We start from the raw sequence: 24,477 nt of genomic DNA, 5'->3' as shown, positions 1-24,477 counted from the left end.
GGAAGCCTTGCGGCTTCTCTGGGTCTCCAGACACCTGGGGGAAGTAGGAGCCGCATTGCTGTGACTCCTGGTGGAGCGTCTCACCCCCGAGTCCTCTGATGTGTAGACCAGTTGCTGGTTTCTCCTGCTCCCTGCCTGTCTGGTCCGGGAAACAGAAGCCTGAGATTTGGCTCCATTGCTCATCCCAGGAAACCCACTCCCTGGGTAGGAGAGAGAGCAGGTCTCTGGGTGGAGAGGTAGTGGTTCTCTGGAGCTCAGGAGCACACAGCAGGATCATTAGTGACCGCACCCACAATTACCAGAGCGAGCAAAAGCTGAGCAGAGCTGCACTCACTATTCTGCAGGCTTCAGAAGTAAAATTACCAGATTTCCCTTCTTGTTATGTCTAGCAGATCTTGCTTTAGTGATTTGCATTCTGGGAAGTGGCCTCTTTACATAGTTGATAAACATATGCAATAATTAAACCCCATTTAACTCTGCCCCTGCCGCTCTCCCCTTTGTCACTTTCCCTGCAGGTCTGGGGCTACTCCAAGGTCTGAGATATTTTGTCACCTGGGATATTTTTACTAGTGTATTCATTAGGGTGTTTTGTATCTCCACCCTAAATGTGTCATTCTCCGGAAAGAGAGGCGCACAGCACGCTATATATAAGGAGGAGGACACTGCTGAGTGGGCAGTTACCACAGAGGAGCATCACATGAAGGTAATATATAAGGTCTATCTAATATCTATCTATCTATCTATCTGTTAATCCGAAAGAATTAAGCAATTGGGATTTTAATTCCTAATTTTTGGCTTTATTGGATAAGGATAGGTATTTACATTTGCAGCTTTTGATCCCCATTAAACTCTATAATTTATAGTCTGTTAATTTACTATTTCTTATTTATCCATCTATCATCTATGTTTTGCTATTTATATCCACCTTAAGTTTTCCTTCTCTTTCATTTTCCTTCCTTGTTTGTGGGTCGCCCTTCCAGGGCTGTGGGGTACTCGGTATGTGCCGGTGTCAGCGAGATGTGTCACAGCAGCAGTGACCCGGTCCGTGGCCCTGGGCGCCCAAGTAATGGGGGAATTGAAATGGTGGAATGTAGTTGATTAAATGAATAGTTCGTGACGCCATCTGTGGTATTCGGCAAGTGAGATGTTAAGCCGACGCTGCATGCAGATCCTCTGGGACTGGTGGTGTGTTGCAGCCAAGATGATGAAGCTCCCCACAGGTGGAGCTGTAGTCCCAGGGCAGTGTAGATATAGGGGTAGAGGAGAGGCGCCGGCAGTGTAGAAGCTGGTACCCAGATGTAGTGTGGTACAGGGTGTGTTAGCACAGGAATAATTGGAGGACACCAGAGCATGTAGTTCCAAAGCTTTACTCACAGTCTGTAGTACACACAGGTGCCTGCCTCCGTGCTGTGTCCTCCGGGTAAGGGACTCAGTCAACCTCCAGGTCAGATGGAATGCTCCCTTCCAACACTCCGCCAACATATGCCTTTCTGAACGTCTCCTCTTATAGCACCTTTGGTGTGAAGTACTCCTAGTACTGAGTTACACTGGAGTTCCTCCTGACAGATGTTCCCAAGAACTATACTTGTACGGCAGACAGCTGTAGCCCGCTTCGGGGACTCCTTACTCCTGAGTCCCGGCTCACTATCCAAGTTGCTGTTGTGCCGTCAAGTCTTAGATGGGAGTAGTGCATTTACAGCTCACTACTCCACCGGTGTCTGCTTTAGGACCATTAGTATCCATACAACCTCGGGAACCGGGCCCCGGCCTTGCGCTTAGAACTTCTAGGCAGGGTTCTCTCCTAACCCACGTCCTTTGTTCCCTTTTACTCCTACGTTCCGTACTAGTCTCTCCTTCTTATGGAAGATCAGGTTTCTGTTCAATGTCTTTCTCCTTTCCTTTCCCATGCCAGCAGACCCAGGTCACTGAGATCTGCTGCAGCACCTTCGTCCTCCATCCCTCTCCCAGGGATCTTCTTTCCTCCGACTCTGAACTCTAACTCAAACTGAACTGAACTGAACTGATTTCCTAAACCTTCCCACTCGTTTATGTATTCTAACTCCACCCGCCTCCCAGCATGTTTCGTGTTCCAAGCAGGGAGCCACCAAAGGTGCTCTGCTACACTCCAAGCAGGGAGCCGCAATGTGGCTTTGCTGAACTACTGTGTTGTGTGGGATGCAGGTGTTGGAGCGTGGTCAGGAGCCTCCATCTTACCTGGATGGTGGGTACCACACCTCAGGAGGAGGTGCAGTACCTCTGTGGCAACTGAATCCTCAGGGGCGCCACATTTGCTTCTTTGCTTTTCCTTTCCTTCCTTCCCTCCCTCCCTTCCTCTCTGTATATATAAGGTGGATGGATATCTTGTAAATGTGACGTTCTGAGCAGCGCCTCTTTATGACATCACCAGGAATCCAGTCCTTGGAGCAGAGATGATGTCTCTCAGGATTATTCAACCTTATGAATAAGGCTAAGTTCACACGTAGCGGAATTCCCGCGGAAGTTAGCGCGAGAATTCCGGAATTCCATCCGCTCGAAAATCGCATTTTAAATTCCCGCGATTGTCCCGCGGAAAAACTAGCGATTTGCAAACGTAATTAGCTAGCGTTTTCCATGCGATCTGGAGCATCTCTTGGAGAAGTGATTGACAGGTTGGTCACACTCGTCAAACACAGTGTTTGACAAGTGTGACCAACTTTTTACTACTGATGCTGCCAATGCAGCATCAGTAGTAAAAGATAGGATGTAAAAAGTAATAACAAAAATAAAAAATATTGTTATTCTCACCTTCCGGCATCCCGCGCAGCCTTCCCACCTCTCTCCATGCTCCCGGCATCTTCCGGTCCCAGTAATCATTTGCGCGAATGACCGGGAGACATCGCGCTCCCGCGACGTCATCGTGAATGACCGCGAGACGTCGCACTCCTCCGAGACCACGACGTCATCGCAGTCATTCTCGCAAAGGATTAATGGGACTGAAAGATGTCGGGAGCGTGGAGAGAGGCGGGAAGGCTGCGCGGGATGCCGGAAGGAGAGAATAACAATAATTTTTATTTTAATTCTATTTTTTACAGGGATATAGTACCCAGAGCCCGGAGGACAGTCTGCTCTCCTCCGGACCGTGGGTACCATCCGCAAATGTTCTGCTTACTTTTCGCATAGTGGGCACAGCCACATGCGGAAAGTAAGCAGAACAATGCATTCCTATGTGGGCGGAATCGCCGCGATGCCGCTAAATTAATGAGCATGCTGCGTTTTTTACCGCGAAGCGATTCCGCCGCGGAAAAAAACGCAGCATTAGCACAGCATTGCGGAATCCCATAGGATTGCATGGGATGCTTATTTTTTGTGTTTTAGCCGCAAAATCGTGCATTTAAAACTGCCACGAAAACGCGAAAAAAACGCGACGTGTGAACGCTCGCTGATACCTCTGACATGTTATACAGTGTAGCTGCCTGTTCTCTACATGTTCTCACCTTACATATATGAGGGTGATCCAGAACCAGTTGCCCACACCAGGATAGAAAAGATGTGCACTGTGATGTGAGGAAAGGAGCTGCAGCATCCTACCACTGTGCTGTGAGGAGAGGAGCTTCAGCATCCTATCATTGTGCTGTGAGTAGAGGAGCTTCAGCATCCTACCACTGTGCTGTGAGGAGAGGAGCTTCAGCATCCTACCACTGTGCTGTGATGAGAAGCACTACAGCATCCTACTATTGTGCTGTGAAGAAAGTAGTTGCAGCATCCTACCGCTGTGCTGTGAGGAGAGGAGCTGCAGCATCCTATCGCTGTGCTGTGAAGAGAGGAGTGGCAGCACCCTACCACTGTGCTGTAGCATCTTACCACTTTGCTGTGAGGAGAGGAGCTGAAACATCCTATCATTGTGCTGTGAGGAATGGCGCTGTAGCATCCTACCACTGTGCTGTGAGTAGAGGAGCTGCAGCATCCTACCACTGTGTAGTGAGGAGAGGAGCTGCAGTCTCCTACCACTGTGTTGTGAGGAGAGAAGCTGCAGCCTCTTACCACTGTGTTTTGAGTTGAGGAGCTGCAGCCTCCTACCACTGTGTTGTGAGTAGAGGAGCTGCAGCCTACTACCACTGTGTTGTGAGTAGAGGAGCTGCAGCTTCTTACCACTGTGTTGTGAGTAGAGTAACTGCAGCATCCTACCACACTGTGCTGTGAGGAAAGGAGCTTCAGCATTCTATCATTGTGCTGTGAGGAGAGGAGCTTCAGCATCCTACCACTGTGCTGTGAGGAGAGGAGCTGCAGCATCCTACCACTGTGCTGTGAGGAGAGGAGCTGCAGCATCCTACCACTGTGCTGTGAGGAGAGGAGCTGCAGCATCCTACCACTGTGCTGTGAGGAGAGGAGCTGCAGCATCCTACCACTGTGCTGTGAGGAGAGGAACTGTACATCCTACAATTGTGCTGTGAGGAGAGGAGCTGCAGCATCCTACCACTGTGCTCTGAGGAGAGGAGCTGCAGCTTCCTACCTTCTTCCAGGGAGAATACAGACTCCATAAACAGCAGTTGTATAAAGATCCCGACTTACTGACTTTGAGTGTATTTTTTACATCAATGGCTGAATATCTGCCCTGGACATGTGATGCTGACACAGAGGATGAGCTTGTTACAATGTATCAGTTCGCAATCCTCTGTATGAGCAGAGCAGCTGAATACAGTATCTGCCTGGTGCTGACGTCTTCACCTGTGGATTTCTGGTCAAATCAAGCTGTAGCAAAGTCTACATGGTCTACAATTCATGGTCTACAATTCATGGTCTACAATTCATGGTCTACAATACATGGACTACATGGTCTACAATATATGGACTACGTGGTCTACAATACATGGTTTACATGGTCTACAATGCATGGTTTACATAGTCTACATGGTCTCCAATACATGGCCTACAATATATGGTCTACATGTTCTACAATACATGGTCTCCAATAGATGGCCTACGATACATGGTCTACGATACATGGTCTACATGGTCTAGAATACATGGATTATGTGACGATTCTGGCCAAATACGTCCGAGAGTGGACCCTCTGGGTCGTGGATCAGGAGCCCCTGGGCCGAGCTCACCAGGTGAAGACCGACCCCTGTACAGGGATCGTTAGGGGCAGGACCGCAGGGGGCAGAACCGCGACAGCCGGTACCAAGAGGGACGGCTCGAAGGACAGGCAGGCAGAACAAGAGTACCAGGACGGAATAGCGGAGGGCACTGGGCAGAAGTCCACAGGAGGAGAGTCAGAACGGAGGGGACAGGGCAGAGACAGGCAGACGGGAGCGGAGCAGGACACAAGGCACACAGGGGGAAATAGCCCTAGACAGAAGGACAGGCAGGGTACTCTAGAGCAGATATGCGGCCGGTGAGTGCAGGGAAGTCACACAATCACCAGGCGCCCTCTGAATAGGGCGGACGCCTGATATATCCTGAACCAGGAAGTACGTCCTACAGGCCCGCCCCTCAGCGACGCCCCCCACTAGCGGAAGAGAGCGGGGGAACGCGCGCGCGCGGCCTAAGGCCGGCGCGGGTACCCGCAGCAGGGCGGAGGGCAGAGCGGAAGTGCGCGTGGACAGGAGCGCGCAGGTGAGGAAACGCTGCGGCGGGCACCGCCGCTGAAGGGGCATCGGCGGGCACGGCCGCCGATGTCACAGTACCCCCCCCTTAGGTCCTCCCCTTCTGAGGTTGGCCAGAAATCTTTTCATGATAAGGGGGGCATCGACATTCTCTCGGGGCTCCCAGGACCTCTCCTCTGGACCAAAACCCTTCCAGTCGATAAGAAAAAGAGTCTTACCCTTGACCCTTTTCATGGCCAAGATGTCCTTTACTTCAAAGACATCGTCCGAACAAATTGGCGAAGGAGGGGACATGGAGGTTGGTTGGAACCGATTCAGAACTACAGGTTTAAGGAGCGAGACATGGAAGGCGTTAGGGACTCGGAGTGATGCCGGCAACCTCAATTTGTAGGCTACCTCATTAATGCGCCCAAGTACTTCAAAAGACCCGATGTATCGAGGACTTAACTTGTAAGCAGGGACTTTTAGGCGGATATGTTTGGTCGAAAGCCAGACTTTGTCCCCGGGATGGTATGGGGGTAGATCCCTTCGTCTCTTGTCTGCGTGTCTCTTAATTCGAATGCTGGCTACCTCGAGCGCCTCCCTGGTCTCCCTCCAGATTTGCAAAAATTCCTTGGCGAGAGTATCTGCTGCAGGAACTCCAGACGATGCGGAAAAGGGCAGCGGAACACCAGGATTTAGCCCAGTTACTACAAAGAACGGCGTCTTGGCCGTTGATTCGCTGGGATGATTATTATGAGCGAATTCTGCCCAAGGTAGGAGTGAGACCCAATTATCCTGATGGGCGTTAGAAAAGTGGCGTAAGTAGGTAGTCAAAATTTGATTAATCCGTTCCACTTGGCCATTGGTTTGCGGATGGTACGCTGAGGAGAAGTCGAGAGACGTGCCCAGGAGCCGACAGAGAGCCCTCCAGAATCGGGAGGTAAACTGGACCCCTCGATCGGTCACGATTCGTAGAGGAAGACCATGCAGTCTGAAGATCTGGTGGATAAAGATCTCGGCCAACTTCGGAGCAGATGGCAGTCCGGACAAGGGAATGAAGTGGGCCATCTTGGAGAAGCGGTCTGCGACGACTAAGATGGTAGTACATCCAGCTGAGCGAGGCAGATCAGTCACGAAATCCATTGCGATTTGCTGCCAAGGGGCCTCTGGCACAGGCAACGGGTGAAGGAGACCGGAGGGCAGAGTCCTCGGAACCTTGTTCTGAGCACAGGTCCTGCAGGAGGCTACAAAGTCCTTTGCGTCTTGGTGGAGAGAGGGCCACCAGTAATACCGGGAGAGAAGCAAAAGGGTCTTCTTAATCCCAACGTGCCCAGCAACCTTGGAGGAATGCCCCCAGCGCAGCACCTCCAGACGCTTGTTCAAAGGGACGAAGGTCTTGCCTGGCGGAAGAGTAGAGAATCTCACAGGAGCCACGGAGATAACTTTAGCCGGCTCGATAATATATGATGGATCCTCCTCCTTTTCAGGTGACTGCAAGGACCTGGAAAGTGCATCAGCCTTGATGTTCTTACTGCCGGGCCGGAAGTGGAGCTTAAACTCAAAACGGGAAAAATACAGGGCCCACCTGGCTTGTCTGGAGTTGAGTCTCTGGGCGGATTGCAGGTAGGCCAAGTTCTTGTGGTCCGTGAAGATAGTAAAGGGATGCACTGCCCCTTCGAGCAGATATCGCCATTCCTCCAGCGCCATCTTAATGGCCAACAATTCCCGGTCCCCAATGGAGTAGTTGCACTCCGCAGGGGAAAAGGATTTGGAGAAGAACCCGCAGGGGACTAGACGTCCGGATGGAGCCTGTTGGGAAAGGACCGCCCCAGCTCCAGTGGAGGAGGCATCCACTTCTAGGATGAAGGGCCTACTGGCCACTGGGCGGTGTAGGATCGGAGCAGAGGCAAAAGAGCGTTTCAGGGCAAGGAAGGCGTCCTCGGCTTCGGAAGACCAGCCGTTAGACTTCGTCCCCTTACGGGTCAGGACCGTGATGGGCTTGGTAACTGTAGAAAAGTGGGGTACAAACTGTCGGTAATAGTTAGCGAAGCCGAGGAAACGCTGGATGGCCTTTATGCCAACTGGACGAGGCCACTGGAGTACCGCGGACAGCTTCTCCGGATCCATCTTTAGGCCGGAATCCGTGATGATATATCCCAAGAAAGGTAACGCTGTTTGCTCGAAGAGGCACTTCTCAATCTTGGCGTAAAGATGATTCTCTCGAAGGCGCTGCAGGACCATGCGTACACTTCTCCGATGGGAGGACAGATCGGCCGAGAAAACGAGGATATCATCCTAATATACCACCACGCAGGAATAGAGTAGGTCCCGAAATACCTCGTTTACGAATTCCTGAAACACCGCCGGAGCATTGCAGAGACCGAACGGCATGACCAAGTATTCATAATGGCCGTCCCGGGTATTGAAGGCCGTCTTCCACTCGTCCCCCGCTCGGATTCGGATTAAGTTGTAAGCTCCCCGCAGATCCAACTTCGTGAAGATCCTGGCCCCCCTCAGCCGGTCAAAGAGTTCTGGAATCAGCGGGAGCGGGTACCGGTTTTTAACAGTGATGTTGTTCAGGCCCCGGTAATCAATACAGGGTCGCAGGGACCCATCTTTCTTCCGAACGAAGAAGAAACCCGCGCCCGCAGGGGATGAGGATTTCCGGATGAACCCCTTGGCCAGATTCTCCTGTATGTATTCCGTCATAGCTGTAGTCTCTACTGGGGATAGAGGATAAGTTCTCCCTCTGGGAGGGGTGGCTCCGGGGATCAGGTCGATAGGGCAGTCATAGGAGCGATGAGGTGGTAAAGAGTCCGCCTCCCTCTTGCTGAATACATCGGCATATGCGTGATAGGGTGCGGGAAGGCCCGGAAGGTCGGCTGGCTTCGACCACTGACGGGGACGAATGAGAGCCCGCAGGCAGTGCTCCTGGCAGGAGTGCCCCCAACGGAGAACTTCCCCAGAGCGCCAGTCAATCACCGGCTCGTGCCGTCTGAGCCAGGGTAACCCAAGAAGAACAGCATGGGCTAGTTGCGGCAGGACATAAAAGGCTATTCTCTCGAGGTGGAGTGCTCCGATTTGAAGATCTACTTCGACGGTAACCGTGGTGATGAGTCCGGGTAGAGGTTTACCATCGACGGAGGAAATAGCACGAGGGTTCCTCAATACATTTACCGGGATCCGGAGTTTATCAACCTCCTCCTGGCGGATGAAATTACCAGCAGCACCCGAGTCCACATACGCCTCCACAGATCCATGCTCCCGACCTGCAATTATCAAAGCTGAAAGGGTAAGGGGGAGAGAGGAATTTTGATCACCTAGGGGGTCCTCTCTTACCTGACCTAGGTGGAGGCATTTCCCGGCCTCTCTGGCTTCTCCGGAGAAGAGCGCACAAAATCGTTGGCCCCTCCGCAGTACAGGCAGAGTCCCTTGATCATCCTCTCCCTGCGCCGCTGCTCGGACAGTCTGACACGATCAATCTGCATGGGCTCAGGAGCGGTACTAACAGGAGATGCAGGGAAACGAGGGACAGGAGCCTGGTACAGCCTAAAGGACCTTCTCTCCCCGACCGCCTCTCGAGCGCGCTCCTGAAAGCGTAGATCAATACGAGTGGCCAGAGAAATAAGGTCCTCCAGGGTGGTGGGAGTGTCTCGCCCGGCAAGCTCATCCTTGATCTTACTGGAGAGACCTCTCCAAAAGGCTCCCACAAGAGCCTCATTGTTCCATCCCAACTCTGAAGACAGAGTCCGAAAGCGGATGGCGTACTGCCCCACAGTAAGGGAACCCTGGCGGAGGTTAAAAAGGGCCTCCGTAGTGGACGCTAAGCGACCCGGTTCATCGAATACCTTGTGAAAGGTTTCCAAGAAATTCTGAATGCTAGACACTACGGGGTCATCCCTCTCCCACAACGGATTCACCCTGGACAGAGCCTCACCCTCGAGACGGGACACTATGAACGCCACCTTGGTGCGGTCAGTAGGATACTGGAGGGGGGCCAGCTCAAAGTGCAGTCTGCACTGATTCAGAAAACCCCGGCATAACTTAGGGTCTCCGCTGTACCTGGGGGGTTTACCCAAACGGGGAGACGGGGCTGAGACTACGTCCCGGGGGGAAGTTGTAGCGGCCGCAGAGGATTGCAGAGCAAGCAATCGATCATCCACGGATGCCATGTAACCTAAGATGTGGGATTGAGCGTCGCGCTGCTGCGCGAGCTCCTGCTGGAGGCTGGCCAGGAGGGGGGCATGCCCGGGGTCTGAGGTCTGCAAGGCGGATAGCCGGGTGTCCATTGACTTCATGAAGGACATTATCCGGGTCTGATTTTCTCGTAGGAAAAGCAGTTCCTTCTGTGTAGCGGCCGCGGCACCGGCGGGATCCATGGCCTGGTGATACTGTGACGATTCTGGCCAAATACGTCCGAGAGTGGACCCTCTGGGTCGTGGATCAGGAGCCCCTGGGCCGAGCTCACCAGGTGAAGACCGACCCCTGTACAGGGATCGTTAGGGGCAGGACCGCAGGGGGCAGAACCGCGACTGCCGGTACCAAGAGGGACGGCTCGAAGGACAGGCAGGCAGAACAAGAGTACCAGGACGGAATAGCGGAGGGCACTGGGCAGAAGTCCACAGGAGGAGAGTCAGAACGGAGGGGACAGGGCAGAGACAGGCAGACGGGAGCGGAGCAGGACACAAGGGACACAGGGGGAAATAGCCCTAGACAGAAGGACAGGCAGGGTACTCTAGAGCAGATATGCGGCCGGTGAGTGCAGGGAAGTCACACAATCACCAGGCGCCCTCTGAATAGGGCGGACGCCTGATATATCCTGAACCATGAAGTACGTCCTACAGGCCCGCGCCTCAGCGACACCCCCCACTAGCGGAAGAGAGCGGGGGAACGCGCGCGCGCGGCCTAAGGCCGGCGCGGGTACCCGCAGCAGGGCAGAGGGCAGAGCGGAAGTGCGCGTGGACAGGAGCGCGCAGGTGAGGGAACGCTGCGGCGGGCACCGCCGCTGAAGGGGCATCGGCGGGCACGGCCGCCGATGTCACAGACTACAATAAGTGGTCTACATGGTCTCCATGGTCTACAATACATGGTCTACAATGCATGGTTTACATTGTCTACAATACATGGTCTACATGATCTCCAATACATGGCCTACAATATATGGTCTACAATACATGGTATAGAATACATGGTCTGCAATACTTTTTCTACAATACAAGGTTTTAGAATACATGGTCTACATGGTCTACAATACATGGTCTACAATACAGGGTTTACATGGTCTAGAATACATGGACTACAATACATGGTCTACATGGCCTACAGCAGGTTGCCTACATGGCCTGCAGGGCTTCCACTAGGAATTTCGGGGCCCCATACTGGCAAAATTTTCAGGGCCCCCTTGAGACTCCGACCAGGCTCCACCCCAGCCTCGCCTCCACCCCTCGAACTGTCCACAGTCCCACCGCTCTCTCTTGGAAAAACTCCACTTCTCACCTATCACACATTAACAGTTCCCATCACCAGATCACACATATAGCCGGGAGCTTTTGTTTTGGCCAAAAGATTTTTTTTAAGTCGCCACCATAAAAGGGTAGACACTTTTGGCCGGGCCCTACTCTACTGTAACCTATTAAATATTTGTTAAAATATGCAATACAATTTAGGTATATTTTTATTTAATTTTCAATTTTTAAAATGACCAATAATATCACATACAAGGAACAAATACCGCTACACTATGTCCAGACCACATATTACCACCACAGTGACCGAATAATATCACATACAAGGAACAAATACCACCGCACCATGACCAGACCACATATTACCACCACAAAGTGACCAAATAATAGCACATACAAGGGACAAATACCGCAACACCATATACAGACCACATATTACCACCACATAGTGACTGAATACTACAATACTGATCAGTAATAAAAAAACACAATACTATCACCATAAGTGTCATTGTACACAGGAGATCTGTACTTAGCATGCAGTGTCTGTGTACAGGTAATACAATGTTCACTGGTGACATTATATGTAGGAGCTCTGTATATAGTATACAGTGTATAGTGTCAGTGTACAGGTAACACTGACTCACCAGTGACGTCTCTAGGTGAAGTCCTTCATCTTTGTTTTTCATCTTTCATCCAGTACAGACCGCCATCACGTCTTCCAGCCAGGACTCGTCTCTGCAGGAAATAACACAGTTATCTAGAGCTCCACTTGCAAATCATATTACTTATTTTTTCCCAACTTCTACATTACACCACATAAAGAAAAAAGGCGACATTGTATCACTCTACACAGTAACAGGACCTCCCCCCATTTAAAACAGTATATTCAAAAAAATAAATACATCACTGCAGTAATAATATCCCTTTATTAGCCCCTATGGTAATAATATCCCCCATCCTGGCCCCTGTGTGTCTCATTCCTGGCTCCAGCCTTATTTTCTCTCATCCCACCTTCATGAGTATCCATTCTGCTCCATATGATACCCCTATCCTGCCCCATCTGTCTCCATCGTATCCATCCTGCCCCATGATCCTGCACGATCTGTCTCCAATCCTGCCCCCAGTGTCTCACTGTCACATTCTGCCCCCGTGTCCTGCATACTGCCCCCGTGTCCTGCATTCTGCCCTTGTGTCCTGCATTCTGCCCCAGTGTCCAGCATTCTGCCCCCATGTCTGCATTTTGCCTCAGTGTCCAGCATTCTGCCCCCGTGTCTCACAGTCTGCCCCGGGCCCCCCCCGGATCGCCGCTCTCAATAATAAAAGAAAAAAAAAACAAAAAACAAGTTCTTCATACCTGGCCGCGCTCCAGCGGCGAGGCTCCGTCCCTCCACGCAACTGAAGCGTGCACTCGCCGGCGACTGATGATGACGTCAGACGCCAGCGAGGTGCGAGCTGTGGCTGACGTCAGCTGCCAGCCTCCGATTGGCTGGCGGCTGTTAACTATTGATGTGTGGGTGCGGGCCCGAACGTCAATAGCGTTGAACTGCCGCAGGCGCAGCGCCGCTAAGGGCCCGGTTTAGCCTGCTGGTAGGGGCCTGGTGAGCAGATGAGACAGGGCCCGATGCAGGCCCCCTCTGCCCACCGGGCCCCATATGCCAATCAGTGCAGTGATTCCCTGATGGCGGCCCTGATGGTCTGCAATACATTGTCTACATGATCTATAATACATGGTTTACAATATATGGTCTACATGGACTACAATACATGGTCTACAATACATTGTCTACATGGTCTACAATACATGGTCTACAATACATGGTCTACATGGACTACAATACATGGTCTACATGTTCTACAATACATTGTCTACATGGTCTACAATACATGGTCTACAATACATGGTTGACTCTACATGGACTACAATACATTGTCTACATGGTCTACAATACAATGGTCTACAATCATGGTAAAGGTGAATGTGGTCACATAGGTCCATGAGGAATGATGACCTAGAGAAGTAAGTCTCCAAAACTCCAACAGGTACAACTTTTAGTGGCTTGTGTCATGGCTGTGGTGCCCTGCAGATCACAGTATGACCCCATTCACCTGCTGAGATGAAGCAATGGCGCAGAGATCAGTGGCCATATGATTTGTGTTGCAGTCCTAGTTTCGGGTTCTCTGTGTCTTCTGCAGCGGCTATGCGTGACTAAATTATATCCACCTCGCCCAAACCGGATTGCTTCTGGATCCTCTGCACTAAGGTGAAAGTGGGGGAAAAATGTAAGATGGATAAATCTCATTTTTTATATAAAGGATTTGTAAATTTGAAACTGTGCTGTGCCAGGAATTTCTTATCTACTTTTTGCAGCCAATGTCGCCATGTAGCCACAGCCTAGCATTCTCATCATGCACTGACAGCTTCACACTGTTGGGAGTCATTATTTGCGTGATGGTTTAGGAACTCCCAGATTAGAGCCCTGGGCCCCAAACTGACAGTTCTTACATAGAAGTAAGTTGGTCAGCTGTGAGAGCCACCCACGGCAGACCCCACTAATGGTGGCTCCGGAAGATGTTTCCATTCTCTTGTTGAGGATGTGAAACACTCAGCAGATTAGGAAGGAGCAGAACTTCCCATGACACGATGAGGAAGCTAATTATTTAGGTAAGACATGACCGGCCCTGTAAATCGCTGCAGCGATCCAGGAGGAAGCGATCTGCACAGAATAATCCGCTAATGGCCCCAGCTGCATAATCTCCCATTAATCACAGCATAAAGGCGAAGATGGCGGTTACACAGGAGATCAATGCGGTTATTATGTGCCACAATGTAACATGCTGTCATTGGTTATTATCAGCCTTCCAGGGGTTTCCTGATATACATAGAAGGGCATAGTCCATAAATGTCAGATTTTAGGGGTCTGAGCTTTGTTGCCTTCCCATAGACAAAGAGGTCATGGGTTACCTGTAAGGCCACAGCCAGCCCCAGGATAACGGGGGGTCTCTAAAGTCTGACCCCCACTGTTCACACAATGATGAGGTGCAGCTATAGGGTCTGTGGTTGTACCTGGCTCCTGTGGGTGGATTCAGGCAGAAGAGGTCCCTGTGCAAGAACAGTATGTGGGGCCCCTGCAGTGCAATCACTCCTCATACTGCAGTCCTTTATGTGTCAGTGATAGGAGCTGCTGTGCATGTGGCCCCTGACCTCCCGGGCCCTGGCTGCACTAATGCTACATATACTGATATGAAGGTGGACACGTAACCTGGGTTCCGGGGTCCTGTTACACATTTACACTTCCACAAATCAGCTGTCAGTTTTCTTCACTGTTTCCATTATTTTATATACATAAAACTCATTTACAGGAAATAATTATCTACAAAATGAAAAACCACAAGGATAATTACTGTTATTACAACTGTACCCGGAGCTGCAGCACATAACACCCCACCTGCAGAAATCCGTCATCACTGTCACTCCCCACAGTAATTACCTGATAAATGACTGTTTATGATGAGACGCTCCTGTGTGGGCTGTTACATGGCCAAAATGTCACATCCTGGTGTTTATATCCTCAGTGCTACTTTTGTTTCTTAAATTGTTGCAGATTTTAGAAAATTATTATTACTAGCATTATTATTATCATTACTATTATTATTATCATTATTAATTGTTATATTACATTTCTCCAGACTTTATTCTCAGTTCCCAAAATGACGGAAGGAAAGAAGACCTGGGCCTGGGCCATCGCAGTCCTCATTTTACTGGCAATAATCGTAGTGGGAGCGACACTGATTGGAGTCTACATGACACAGAAGCATATTGAGGAGGTGAATGCAAGAGATTGCATCCAGGGTCTACAGCCCAGATTATGGCATGTTACATAGGACTGCAGGTGACATCTACTACATTATCTGTACTCAGACAGTTATCACTGTGTGTGATGAATATTGGAGATATAAGTATGCAGCTGTATGAGAACACCTAGCTCAGCGGGTGGTCAAGCCTCAAAAGGCTGTGAGAGACAGATATCGCACTTTGAGCCAGCTAAGCTCAGAACAAAGGTCTTCCTTGCCATGTGGGCATCACATCATTCGATCTAAAGTCTTTGTTCTGACAGCTATGATTTCATAAGGAGAATATGGACTTATCTTATGCCCTTGTCACACACTGGTTAAATTTTCAAGATCTCTAAACTGGACTGAACGCCTTCCAGGGTCTTGATCTTTCCTAGCACCACAGGGTGGGAAGATGTGTAGAATGGCTAATAAGAACCAGATAGCAGAGATGTGTTTAGTCTCAATGCGTAGCAGGGCCCGGCCAGATCCGATAGCGCCAAAACCGCATCCCTAGGACCATCTATTAAGGAGTTATGACTCATCTTAAGTTTTGGAGTTATTAGCTGCTAGAGGCAAGAGAGGGGGATTTTGGTTCAGCCTAGAAGGCAGGAGGGGAGTGATCCAAAGGGGATAAAGGCTAGTGTAAGACCATTTGGTCCATCTCTCTGTTATGGATGCGGTCCACTTCGAAATGGCAGTCACGTCGAGTAACGTGCTATGAAGGAACTAGGAACCAGTTGGCAGCCCTGCTCCCTGTGGCCCAGCGCACATATGGTTGAACAGCTGCTTATATCTCTTTTGTCCTACTACTATTTGCATCATTATATATGTATATCCATCGTGTATATAGTGTGTTGTCTAGGATGACCTTAAGGCTATTAAATAGATAATTTAACCTTGGGCTGTTCTTTTATCTCGATCCACACATCCATTTCTCGGTTTAAATTTCCATGTTACCGGGGCTGGGTTCTGGCCTGATATAATTCGTTAATGGACCAAGCTTATATCTAAGGCTGGCTTCACATTAGCGTTTCAGGCCGCAGCGTCGGCCTGCGCACGGCCGCCACTAAGCCCCGCTCCCTGTCGCGCCTCCTCCGGTAGCTCTGCCTAGGGGCGCATAACGCTGCATGCGTCCCCTATCTTTAGCACTGGGGACGCAGGCCGTGCGCAGGTATGCATTTGGTGGCGCATGCGCCCTTTTGACGGTGCACCGACCGGCACCATATGCAACCTGTTGCAATTTGGTGCACTCGGCTCCCCGTCAAAAGGACGCATGTGCCGCCAAACGCATACCTGCGCACGGCCTGCATCCCCAGTGCTAAAGATAGGGGACGCAGGATGCATGCAGCGTCATGCGCCCCTAGGCGGAGCTACCGGAGGAGACGCGGCAAGGGGTGGGGCTTAGCGGCGGCCTTGGGCGGGCCGACGCTGCGGCCTGAAACGCTAATGTGAAACCAGCCTAACGAGGAACTGGCAGCGCTCTGTTTCACTGGTGTTAGCAAAAGGGGTCTCTCACTCCTTGTGCCTCCCTGGACCAGTGTGGACATGGGGTGTCTGTGTAAAACTGTACCAAGGTGACCTTATGTGTCCCCAGGGGTTGTGGAACGTCACATTTGTGAAGGAGGGGAGACGTAATCCATCTGACATAATAGTGACATCAGGCGGGGTAGCAAGGAGTGGATTCATCACAAGTGTTGGCAGCGAAAGGATTCTGCGTGATCTCTCTGGTGCCATCCTTCAGAGTGTTTTCTGTGGTGTTACATAGGACTGCAAGTGACATATACTACATTATCTGTACTCAGAGCGTTATTACTTTGTTATCTGTGGTGTTACATGGGATTGCAGGTGACATCTACTACATTAACTGTACTCAGGGAGTTATCATTGTGTTATCTGTGATGTTACATGGGACTGCAGGTGACATCTACTTCATTATCTGTACACAGTGAATTATCACTGTTATCTGTGGTGTTACATAGGACTGCAGGTGACATCTACTACATTATCTGTGCTCAAGGAGTTATCACTGTGTTATCTGTGGTGTTACATGGGACTGCATGTGACATCAACTACATTAACTGTACTCAGAGATTTATTAATGTGTTATCTGTGGTGTTACATAAGACTGCTTATTCTGTCCTTCAGGTGGTGCAGATGGCCTTCGAAGCCAAGAATGGAGACAAGATTCAGCAGACAGTGATGGTGAACGATGAGGAGAATGTGGCAGCGTTTTATGTGAACTCCAACAATATCTCCTCCACTGTTCTGTACGACTACAATCATGTGAGTGATTGAACATCTTTGCACTTAAGAACCAACAGCTGAGGGTTTGTTTCAATGTATCCAATGCAGTATGGGAGGTAAACAGCCCAGACCACAGACTGATACATTGTAAGACTCTCGTGTCGGATCTGTGTGGTTAGGTGACCCGTCGCTGTATCTGCTACTCATCATTCTCTTTCCTCCAGGACATCATCGGTTTCAGGAGAATAAACAACTTAAAATGTTTTGTGGTGGAAATGAACGATGTGAACATCCCATCCATGAGCGACGTCCTGAGAGCCATCAAACACTTCCAGAAACAGGTGACGGCCTCCTCCCCGCCCACCCATCTTACCTTCCGCTCACAGTCATAACCCTGTCCGTGGATATACTCTGTCCATTGTCGTACTCCCACCAGTAGTCATACCCCTTTCTATGGTTAGACTTTGTCCATGGTCGTACTCCCAACTGTGGTCATACCTCTGTCCGTGGGTATTCTCTGCCCATGGTCGTACTCCCACAAGTGGTCATAACCGTCTATGGTTATACTCTGTCTATGGTCGTACTTCCAGCAATGGTCATACCCCTGTCCGTGGTTATACTCTGCCCATGGTCGTACTCCCACCAGTAGTCATACCCCTTTCTATGGTTAGACTCTGCCCATGGTCGTATTCCCACAAGTGGTCATACCTGTCTATGGTTATACTCTGTCCATGGTCGTACTTCCACAAGTGGCCATACCCTTGTCCATGGTTATAGTCTGCCTAAGGTTGTACTTCCACCAGTTATTATACCCTTGTCCATGATTATTATCTACCCATGGCCATACTCCCACCTGTGGTCATACTTTTGTCTATGGTTATACTCTGTCCATGGTCGTACTCCCACCAGTTGTCATACCCATGTCTGTAGATATAATCTGCCCATGGTTGTACTCCCACCTGTGGTCATACCCGTGTCTATGGTTATCCTCTCCCCATGGTCGTACTCCCACCAGTGGTCATACCCCTATGTTACACTCTGCCCAGGGCTGTACTCCCACCTCTGGTCATACCCCTGTCTATGTTTATACTCTGAAGACTGTGAAAAATGAGGATGAATGAACTCATGGAGATCAACATCCAACACTACGGAGACACCATCACATGTTTCTCAACGCAGTGATTCTAGAGCAATGCCCCCATCCCTTATGGGAAATATGTAAGAACATGCAAAACACAAGCCGCAGAGAAACCATCACATGTTTCTCAACGCAAGCAATGACTAGCCAGGTCTTTCCCTGGGAAGGAACAATCACAGGAAGGGCAATCTCCAATGAAGGAAACCACCTATGCCAAAACATGGTATCCATCCACAGACAGCTGTTTCGGGGTATTGCCCCTCATCAGTGTGGAGTAGGAAACTGGCCAGTAGGAGCAATGCCTAGTAGTAGAAGACTGTGAAAAATGAGGATGAATGAACTCATGGAGATCAACATCCAACACTGCGGAGACACCATCACATGTTTCTCAACGCAGTGATTCTAGAGCAATGCCCCCATCCCATCCTCATTTTTCACAGTCTTCTACTAGGCATTGCTCCTACTGGCGATGGCAGTTATAGTTCTGCCTACGGCGTGAGTAGCTGACTCTGGTTCATACTGATTTGTCCTGCTGTGATTCCTGACTTGACCTGTGTCTGTGGTATTCCCTTCTCCCTGTCCCGACTTCATGTTTCCCTTTTTGTTTGGACTTCCTGGTACTTGAACTCGACCTGGACCCTGACCTGTTTTTTGTCTCTTGTCTTTGGCATATCCGCTCCTGACAGTTACTGATCCTTTGGCTTGTCACTGACCCTGAGGTTGCTTGTTCCTTTGATACTGCGCTACAGTCTAGGATTTGACCCAGCATTTTTGACTATTCAGCTGCCATCTGGTGGTAGCCTCGCTGCTGCACGGCAGGTCTGCTCCGTCTGTGTGCAGACCCCCTTCCACTCTATCGCCATCTAGTGGAGCTTGCTTCTACCTGCATTGCAGCAGCGTGATACCATCGTCGTACTTCCACCAATGGTTATAACCCTGTCCATGGTTATAGTCTGCCCATGGTCATACTTCCACCAGTGGTCATACCCCTGCCCATGGTCGTACTCTCACCAGTGGTCATACCCCTGTCCGTGGTTATACTCTGCTCATTGCTGTACTCCCACCTGTGGTCATACCCCTGTCTATGGTTATACTCTCACCATGGTCATACTCCCACCTGTGGTCATACCGCTGTCTGTGGTTATACTCAGTCCATGGTCGTAGTCCAATATGTGGTCATACCCTGTCCATGGTTATACTCTGCCCATGGCCGTACTCCCACCTTTGGTTGTACCCCTATTAATGGTTATACTCTGCCCATGGCCGTACTCCCACCTGTGGTCATACCCCTCTCAATGTTACCCCCACCTGCACTCACCTCCATAATATTGTACCATTCCTGCCCCCACAGAATGCCACATCTGACAGTGACTTATCCTACGATCTGGTGGAAGGAGAAGAAGCAGACCGGACCACGCTGGGTGTCCCCATCAACATCCTGTGTAGCGATGTGCCCATCCACTGGGCCACGCAGGTGAATTATCTCATCTTGCTCCATTACTACAGACCAGGACTAGAAATGGCGCAGGTCCTCTATAAATGTGGCGCCCATTACTGTTCTCACCATTATGCTCCGGTGCAGGAGATTTATGAAGTATAACGCAGAAACTGAAGCTTATTACATTTTTTTCCTACTGCAAAAGTTTTCTTAAAAGTTGGGAAAGCGGCTGAGAAAAGTCACCGCCGTAACTAAACATCCACAGAAATACATAGTCTCCCAGTCTTCAGGTTCATGTCTGTGTCACATCACGTGACTTCTGACGGGCGAGATGCAGCTGGTGTCGGGGGTGGGGTGTGCGTCGGTGTCGGGGTTTGGGGACGGGGTGTGCATCGGTGTCGGGGGTTTGGGGTGCGTCAGGATTTTGGGGTGGCGTGTGCATCGGTGTCGGGTATTGGGTTGTGGTGTGCGTCGGGGGTTGAGGTGCGGTGTGGTGTGCGTCGGTGTTGGGGGTGGCGTGTACGTCGGTGTTGGAGTTTGGGGGTGGGGTGTGCGTCAATGTCAGGGGTGGGGTGAGGTTTGTGTCGATGTTGGACTTTCCCTGCAGCCATAACTATTTCTGTATTCTTCTCGTACCCAGAACAAGTCCCCAAGGCTGCGCTGGAAGATCACGCTCAGGTTCAGCATCTTCGGGATAGATCTGGCGTTTACCTACGAGTCCTGATCGTCTCGCCTTATTAGGGCGGCATCTCGGGCGTCGGCTGAGGCGTTGGACTGGTTGCGTCATTTGGACGAAGCCCTGATGGATTCTTCCTCCACGCCCGGAGACTTCCCATTACTGACTGTAAACTCCTTGCAGCATTTCACCCAGGACCATGTGAACAGCGCCAGCACCAGCCATATTTACATTTCCCAAGAAGGGGCCCGCATCCTCTCAATACCTGGAGACGCTCCATCCGGCTCCTGCTTAATCCAGGCAGATCTCTACTCCAAAGTTCCGCAGCCCACACAAAGTACATATGAAGAGAAAGGCCTGAGCCCCGGCCCCTCCACTGCCCGTAAGGGGCATATTCTCTTAGGGTTCAGAAACATCGCTCCCCAATTACCCAGAACGTAGAGAACTGAGAGGCAGAAATGGCACAAGCAATACATAATTCCCAGGGCTTATGGGAGACTGACAGACGCTAGGCACACAATTCCAGCAATGACCTGGTGGAAAGCAATGGAGAAGCCGGATCCCAGGAGACAATGGATGACTTCTGTTGAGATATCAATCCATAAGCTGCAGCTTCGGTGCAATGTGCTAGTGGGAGAGGCGGAGAATCAGAGAGAAGCCTTGACGGTGTATTAAAGCACAGTGGGAGAATTTATCCTAAGGAGACATTTTGAAATCTCATTTGCTTGCGGCTGCGTTGCTGTTATTTGCACAAAATTTATCGGTGTCGGACAATGTTTCATATATTTGTCGAAAGGCCAAACTCAGACGTCCTTGAAATGCGAGCCGAGCACGAGTGCCACAGTGCGAAGCACAGATGGCCGACGGGGCGCCAAACCCCACAGCCTGATCTGTGTCAATGAGGATGTCAAGTTCTGGAGAGCGGCAGCCGGACTGTGCGCTGAACCGCATACTCGTACTCGACCCACCATTGTTCATTGTCTGAAGCCAGACTTTGCTCTGCACCGCGTACTCATACTCAACCCACCATTTCCGCTGTCTGAAGCCAGACTGTGCGCTGCCCCGTTACTCATACTCTACTCACCATTCTCCACTATTTGAAGCCGGACTGTGAGCTGCACCACATACTCGTACCCCACTCGTCATTCTCCACTGTCTAAAGCTTGGCTGTGTGCTGCACCACGTACTTATAGTCGACCCACCATTCTCCGCCGTCTGAAGCCAGACTGTGCACTGCACTGCGTACTCCTAATCGACCTGGCATTGTCCGTTGTCTGAAGCCGGACTGTGCGCTGCACCGCGTACTCATAATCAACCCACCATTGTCTGTTGTCTGAAGCTAGACATGAGGAAAATAAATGATGGATCCTCCAATATGTTGTGTCCTTTTATTCAGTAAATCATGGCTTAAAGCGACGTTTATTATTAGCTATATTAAATGCTTGTCTGTGCGCTCATTTTGACGTCTCCTCTACATGTGTTTTCCGTCAGCTTCTCGCACCATGAGGTTTGCACCATTGATAACGCCAATTTCTGGCATAAAGTGCATTAACTCCTTAATGACAGCCAATACGTCTTTTTACTGACTTGAGATATAAGAGAATATCATCCCCATGCAGGTGACAATCCAGCAGCTTTCGGCTGTCCACTATAGCTGACAACTTGCTGTATCACAAATGATCAGTGTTGGCACCATCCATATCTTTTTAACCCCTTAGTTGCTGCTGTCAAAAGTGACTACATCAAATAAATGGTTAATAGATTGTGGGGGCTTCTGCTTTAATCTTATTGACACACTGAGACTATGATTGTGTGGTCCTGATGTTTGCCATAGCAGTTCATGGCCAAATGGCGGCCTTAGAGACTCCCGGCTATAGTGGTCAGTTCAGAAGTTAGCGACATTTAGGTGGTAAACAAACACTTTTTCACTCCTGCTATACCACTTTGCATTAATTCCTGAAAATCACCTGAAGGGTTAATAAACTACCTGACAGAAGTTTTTCAATATGTCAGGGGGTGCAGTTTTTAAAATGGTATCACGTTTGGGGTTTTCCAATATGTAGGACCCCCAAAGTCACTTCAAACCTGGACAGGTCCCTCAAAAAATAAATGTTGGAAATTTCCTTGAAAAAATGAAAAATGAGACTGCTACATTTTAAAACCTCCTAAAAGGCTAATAAAATAAATTAGCGTTTTAAAATGGTGCTGATGTAAAGCAGGCATGCGTGAAATGTTATTTATTAATGTTTTTGTGTGGTATGACTATCTGGATTAAAGGAATAAAGTTTGAAAATTGCAATTTTTTTACATTTTTGTCAATTTTCTGATATTTTTTATAAGTAAACACAAAACATATCAACCTAAATTTACCATTATCATAAATTATAATGTGCCACGAAAAAACATTCTCAAAATCAATGGGCTTTGTTGAAGCATTCCAGAGTTATTACCACATAAAGTGACATTGGTCAGAATTTAAAAAATTGGCCCCGTCACTAAGGGGTTAAATCTGTTTTCCTACTCTAGGCTCCACCCTCTTCTGATAAAGGCCGCCCACTTGTTACTTTTGAAAAAGGAAGAACAAAGTGCAAAGCAATGCAAATTTTTGGTGAAAATGTTTATGGCGCCCATATTAGAGCTTGACGTAAATCTGATAGTAAATTCCCCCATAGATCAGATTCTGGCTGCATTCAGTCTAAGAAATTTTCGATTATCAGACGCCTCTGACCAGTAAGGCCTGTTTCACACATCAGTTTTTACTGTCAGTTGTAATCCGCCAAAATGGCGGAAAACGGATCCGCCTGTGTACGGAGATGAACGTGTGCCACCGGACCGTTATTTTTTACGGATCCGGCGAAGGAAGAAAATTAAAGGAACCGCTGTCTGGGGAGGGGAGAGGGAGAGAGGGTGAGAGAGAGAATTTTTCAGCTGCCCTAACAGAGTTTAGGGATAAATTTGCGGCCGAGGCAAGTCCTCCGGGCATGCGCAATGTAAAATGCGGATCCGGCCACCCGAAAAAACATTGCACTGTCCGTCTAGGCACGTCGGCGGACGCCAACATTTTGTCGGATCCACAAAAAACGTATCCAACGGATGGCCATCCGTCAAGATCCGCCAGTAATGCAACTCAATGGGGGAAAAAACGGATCCGCCAAGCAAAATGGCGGATCCGTTTTTTTTTGCAAAACGGCGGATTTTGACTGATGGTAAAATACGGATGTGTGAAACAGGCCTTACTCACGTCATCATGTCAGAGAGGGACCATCGCAGCCGCTGGCCGCCATTGCCTTATTTTGCATTATTTTCTGCAATTATTCACCGTCCATTCATATACTGATGGTAAAAGACGGTGACTTGAATCTCCGCTCTTCTGCATCGTTGCAATCTCCATCATTTCTCACCTTCAGGTTGCAGTGAATAGATCCTCTGAGGCGGAGTTGGCATCGCCAGAGTCCAGGGTGCTGAGTGCTGACATGGGGAGGATGCTACGTCTGTGCTGTGATTAATTCTCAGAGGCCACAACACCCCGGGGCGGATGGAGGAAGCATTGGGAGCAGCACTTCTCATTCATGTTCTGAGTCATGAATAGAATGCCAGCAGGTCGGTGCACACTGACACGTGATGAGGGATGTGATAGAGGGAGCTGAGAGCAGATGAAATTAGTGATTAGTAGTTTTCTGTAAAGAACAAGAAGGTTAGAATGAAAGAAAAACCGAAGCTGCAGAGACAAAAGCGACACAATGGAGGAAGCATCGCCCGACTGATGACATTGTGCAACATCATCGCTTCACCCAGTAAAAGCCAGATATAGTTTATAGTCACTGACTGCATGTGGGATTAATAGGTAGAGAAACAAATGTACTTGATGCAATCACATAGAGGGGCCCAGATCATAGACAGAGCTCCTGGGGCCGGGGTCACCCTGCTGTCCCACCTTCTGCCCTCATGGTGTTCAGCGTCACCCCTCTATTCCCCTTCAGGACTGTTGTAATGTAATAAAAATGAGTACCCTCCTTATTTGTAAAATGTAGAGTTCTGTGGCTCAGTGGTTTTGTCCTTGGTGGTTTCAAATCCCACCAAGGACAACATCTAAAAAACAAAACCTACAAAAG

The 24,477-nt window shown here is 49.6% G+C and overlaps 1 protein-coding gene across 1 annotated transcript; it reads left to right on the top strand.

The window, feature by feature from the left end:
* Window positions 1–503: 503 nt before the first annotated feature.
* LOC141097591 (gastrokine-2-like) lies at window positions 504–21,739 on the top strand. Its single transcript, XM_073584846.1, has 6 exons — window positions 504–703; window positions 14,723–14,860; window positions 17,015–17,152; window positions 17,338–17,454; window positions 19,603–19,725; window positions 20,330–21,739. The coding sequence occupies exons 1-6, from the start codon at window positions 698–700 to the stop codon at window positions 20,411–20,413; spliced, it is 606 nt and encodes a 201-aa protein (XP_073440947.1). The 5' UTR covers window positions 504–697; the 3' UTR covers window positions 20,414–21,739.
* Window positions 21,740–24,477: the final 2,738 nt, after the last annotated feature.

This window comes from Dendrobates tinctorius, unplaced genomic scaffold (assembly GCF_039654945.1).
Source record: "Dendrobates tinctorius isolate UK_male_01 unplaced genomic scaffold, ASM3965494v1 ptg000086l, whole genome shotgun sequence".
Classification (NCBI taxonomy): Eukaryota; Metazoa; Chordata; class Amphibia; order Anura; family Dendrobatidae; genus Dendrobates; species Dendrobates tinctorius.
The sequence above is the reverse complement of the archived record's forward strand: the minus strand, read 5'-3'. Positions and strand labels throughout refer to the sequence as shown.

Coding starts and splice junctions, on each gene's coding strand:
- LOC141097591 (XM_073584846.1), top strand. Junction 14,861..17,014: donor CACAGAAGCATATTGAGGAG/GTGAATGCAAGA, acceptor TCTGTCCTTCAG/GTGGTGCAGATGGCCTTCGA. Junction 19,726..20,329: donor CCATCCACTGGGCCACGCAG/GTGAATTATCTC, acceptor TCTCGTACCCAG/AACAAGTCCCCAAGGCTGCG.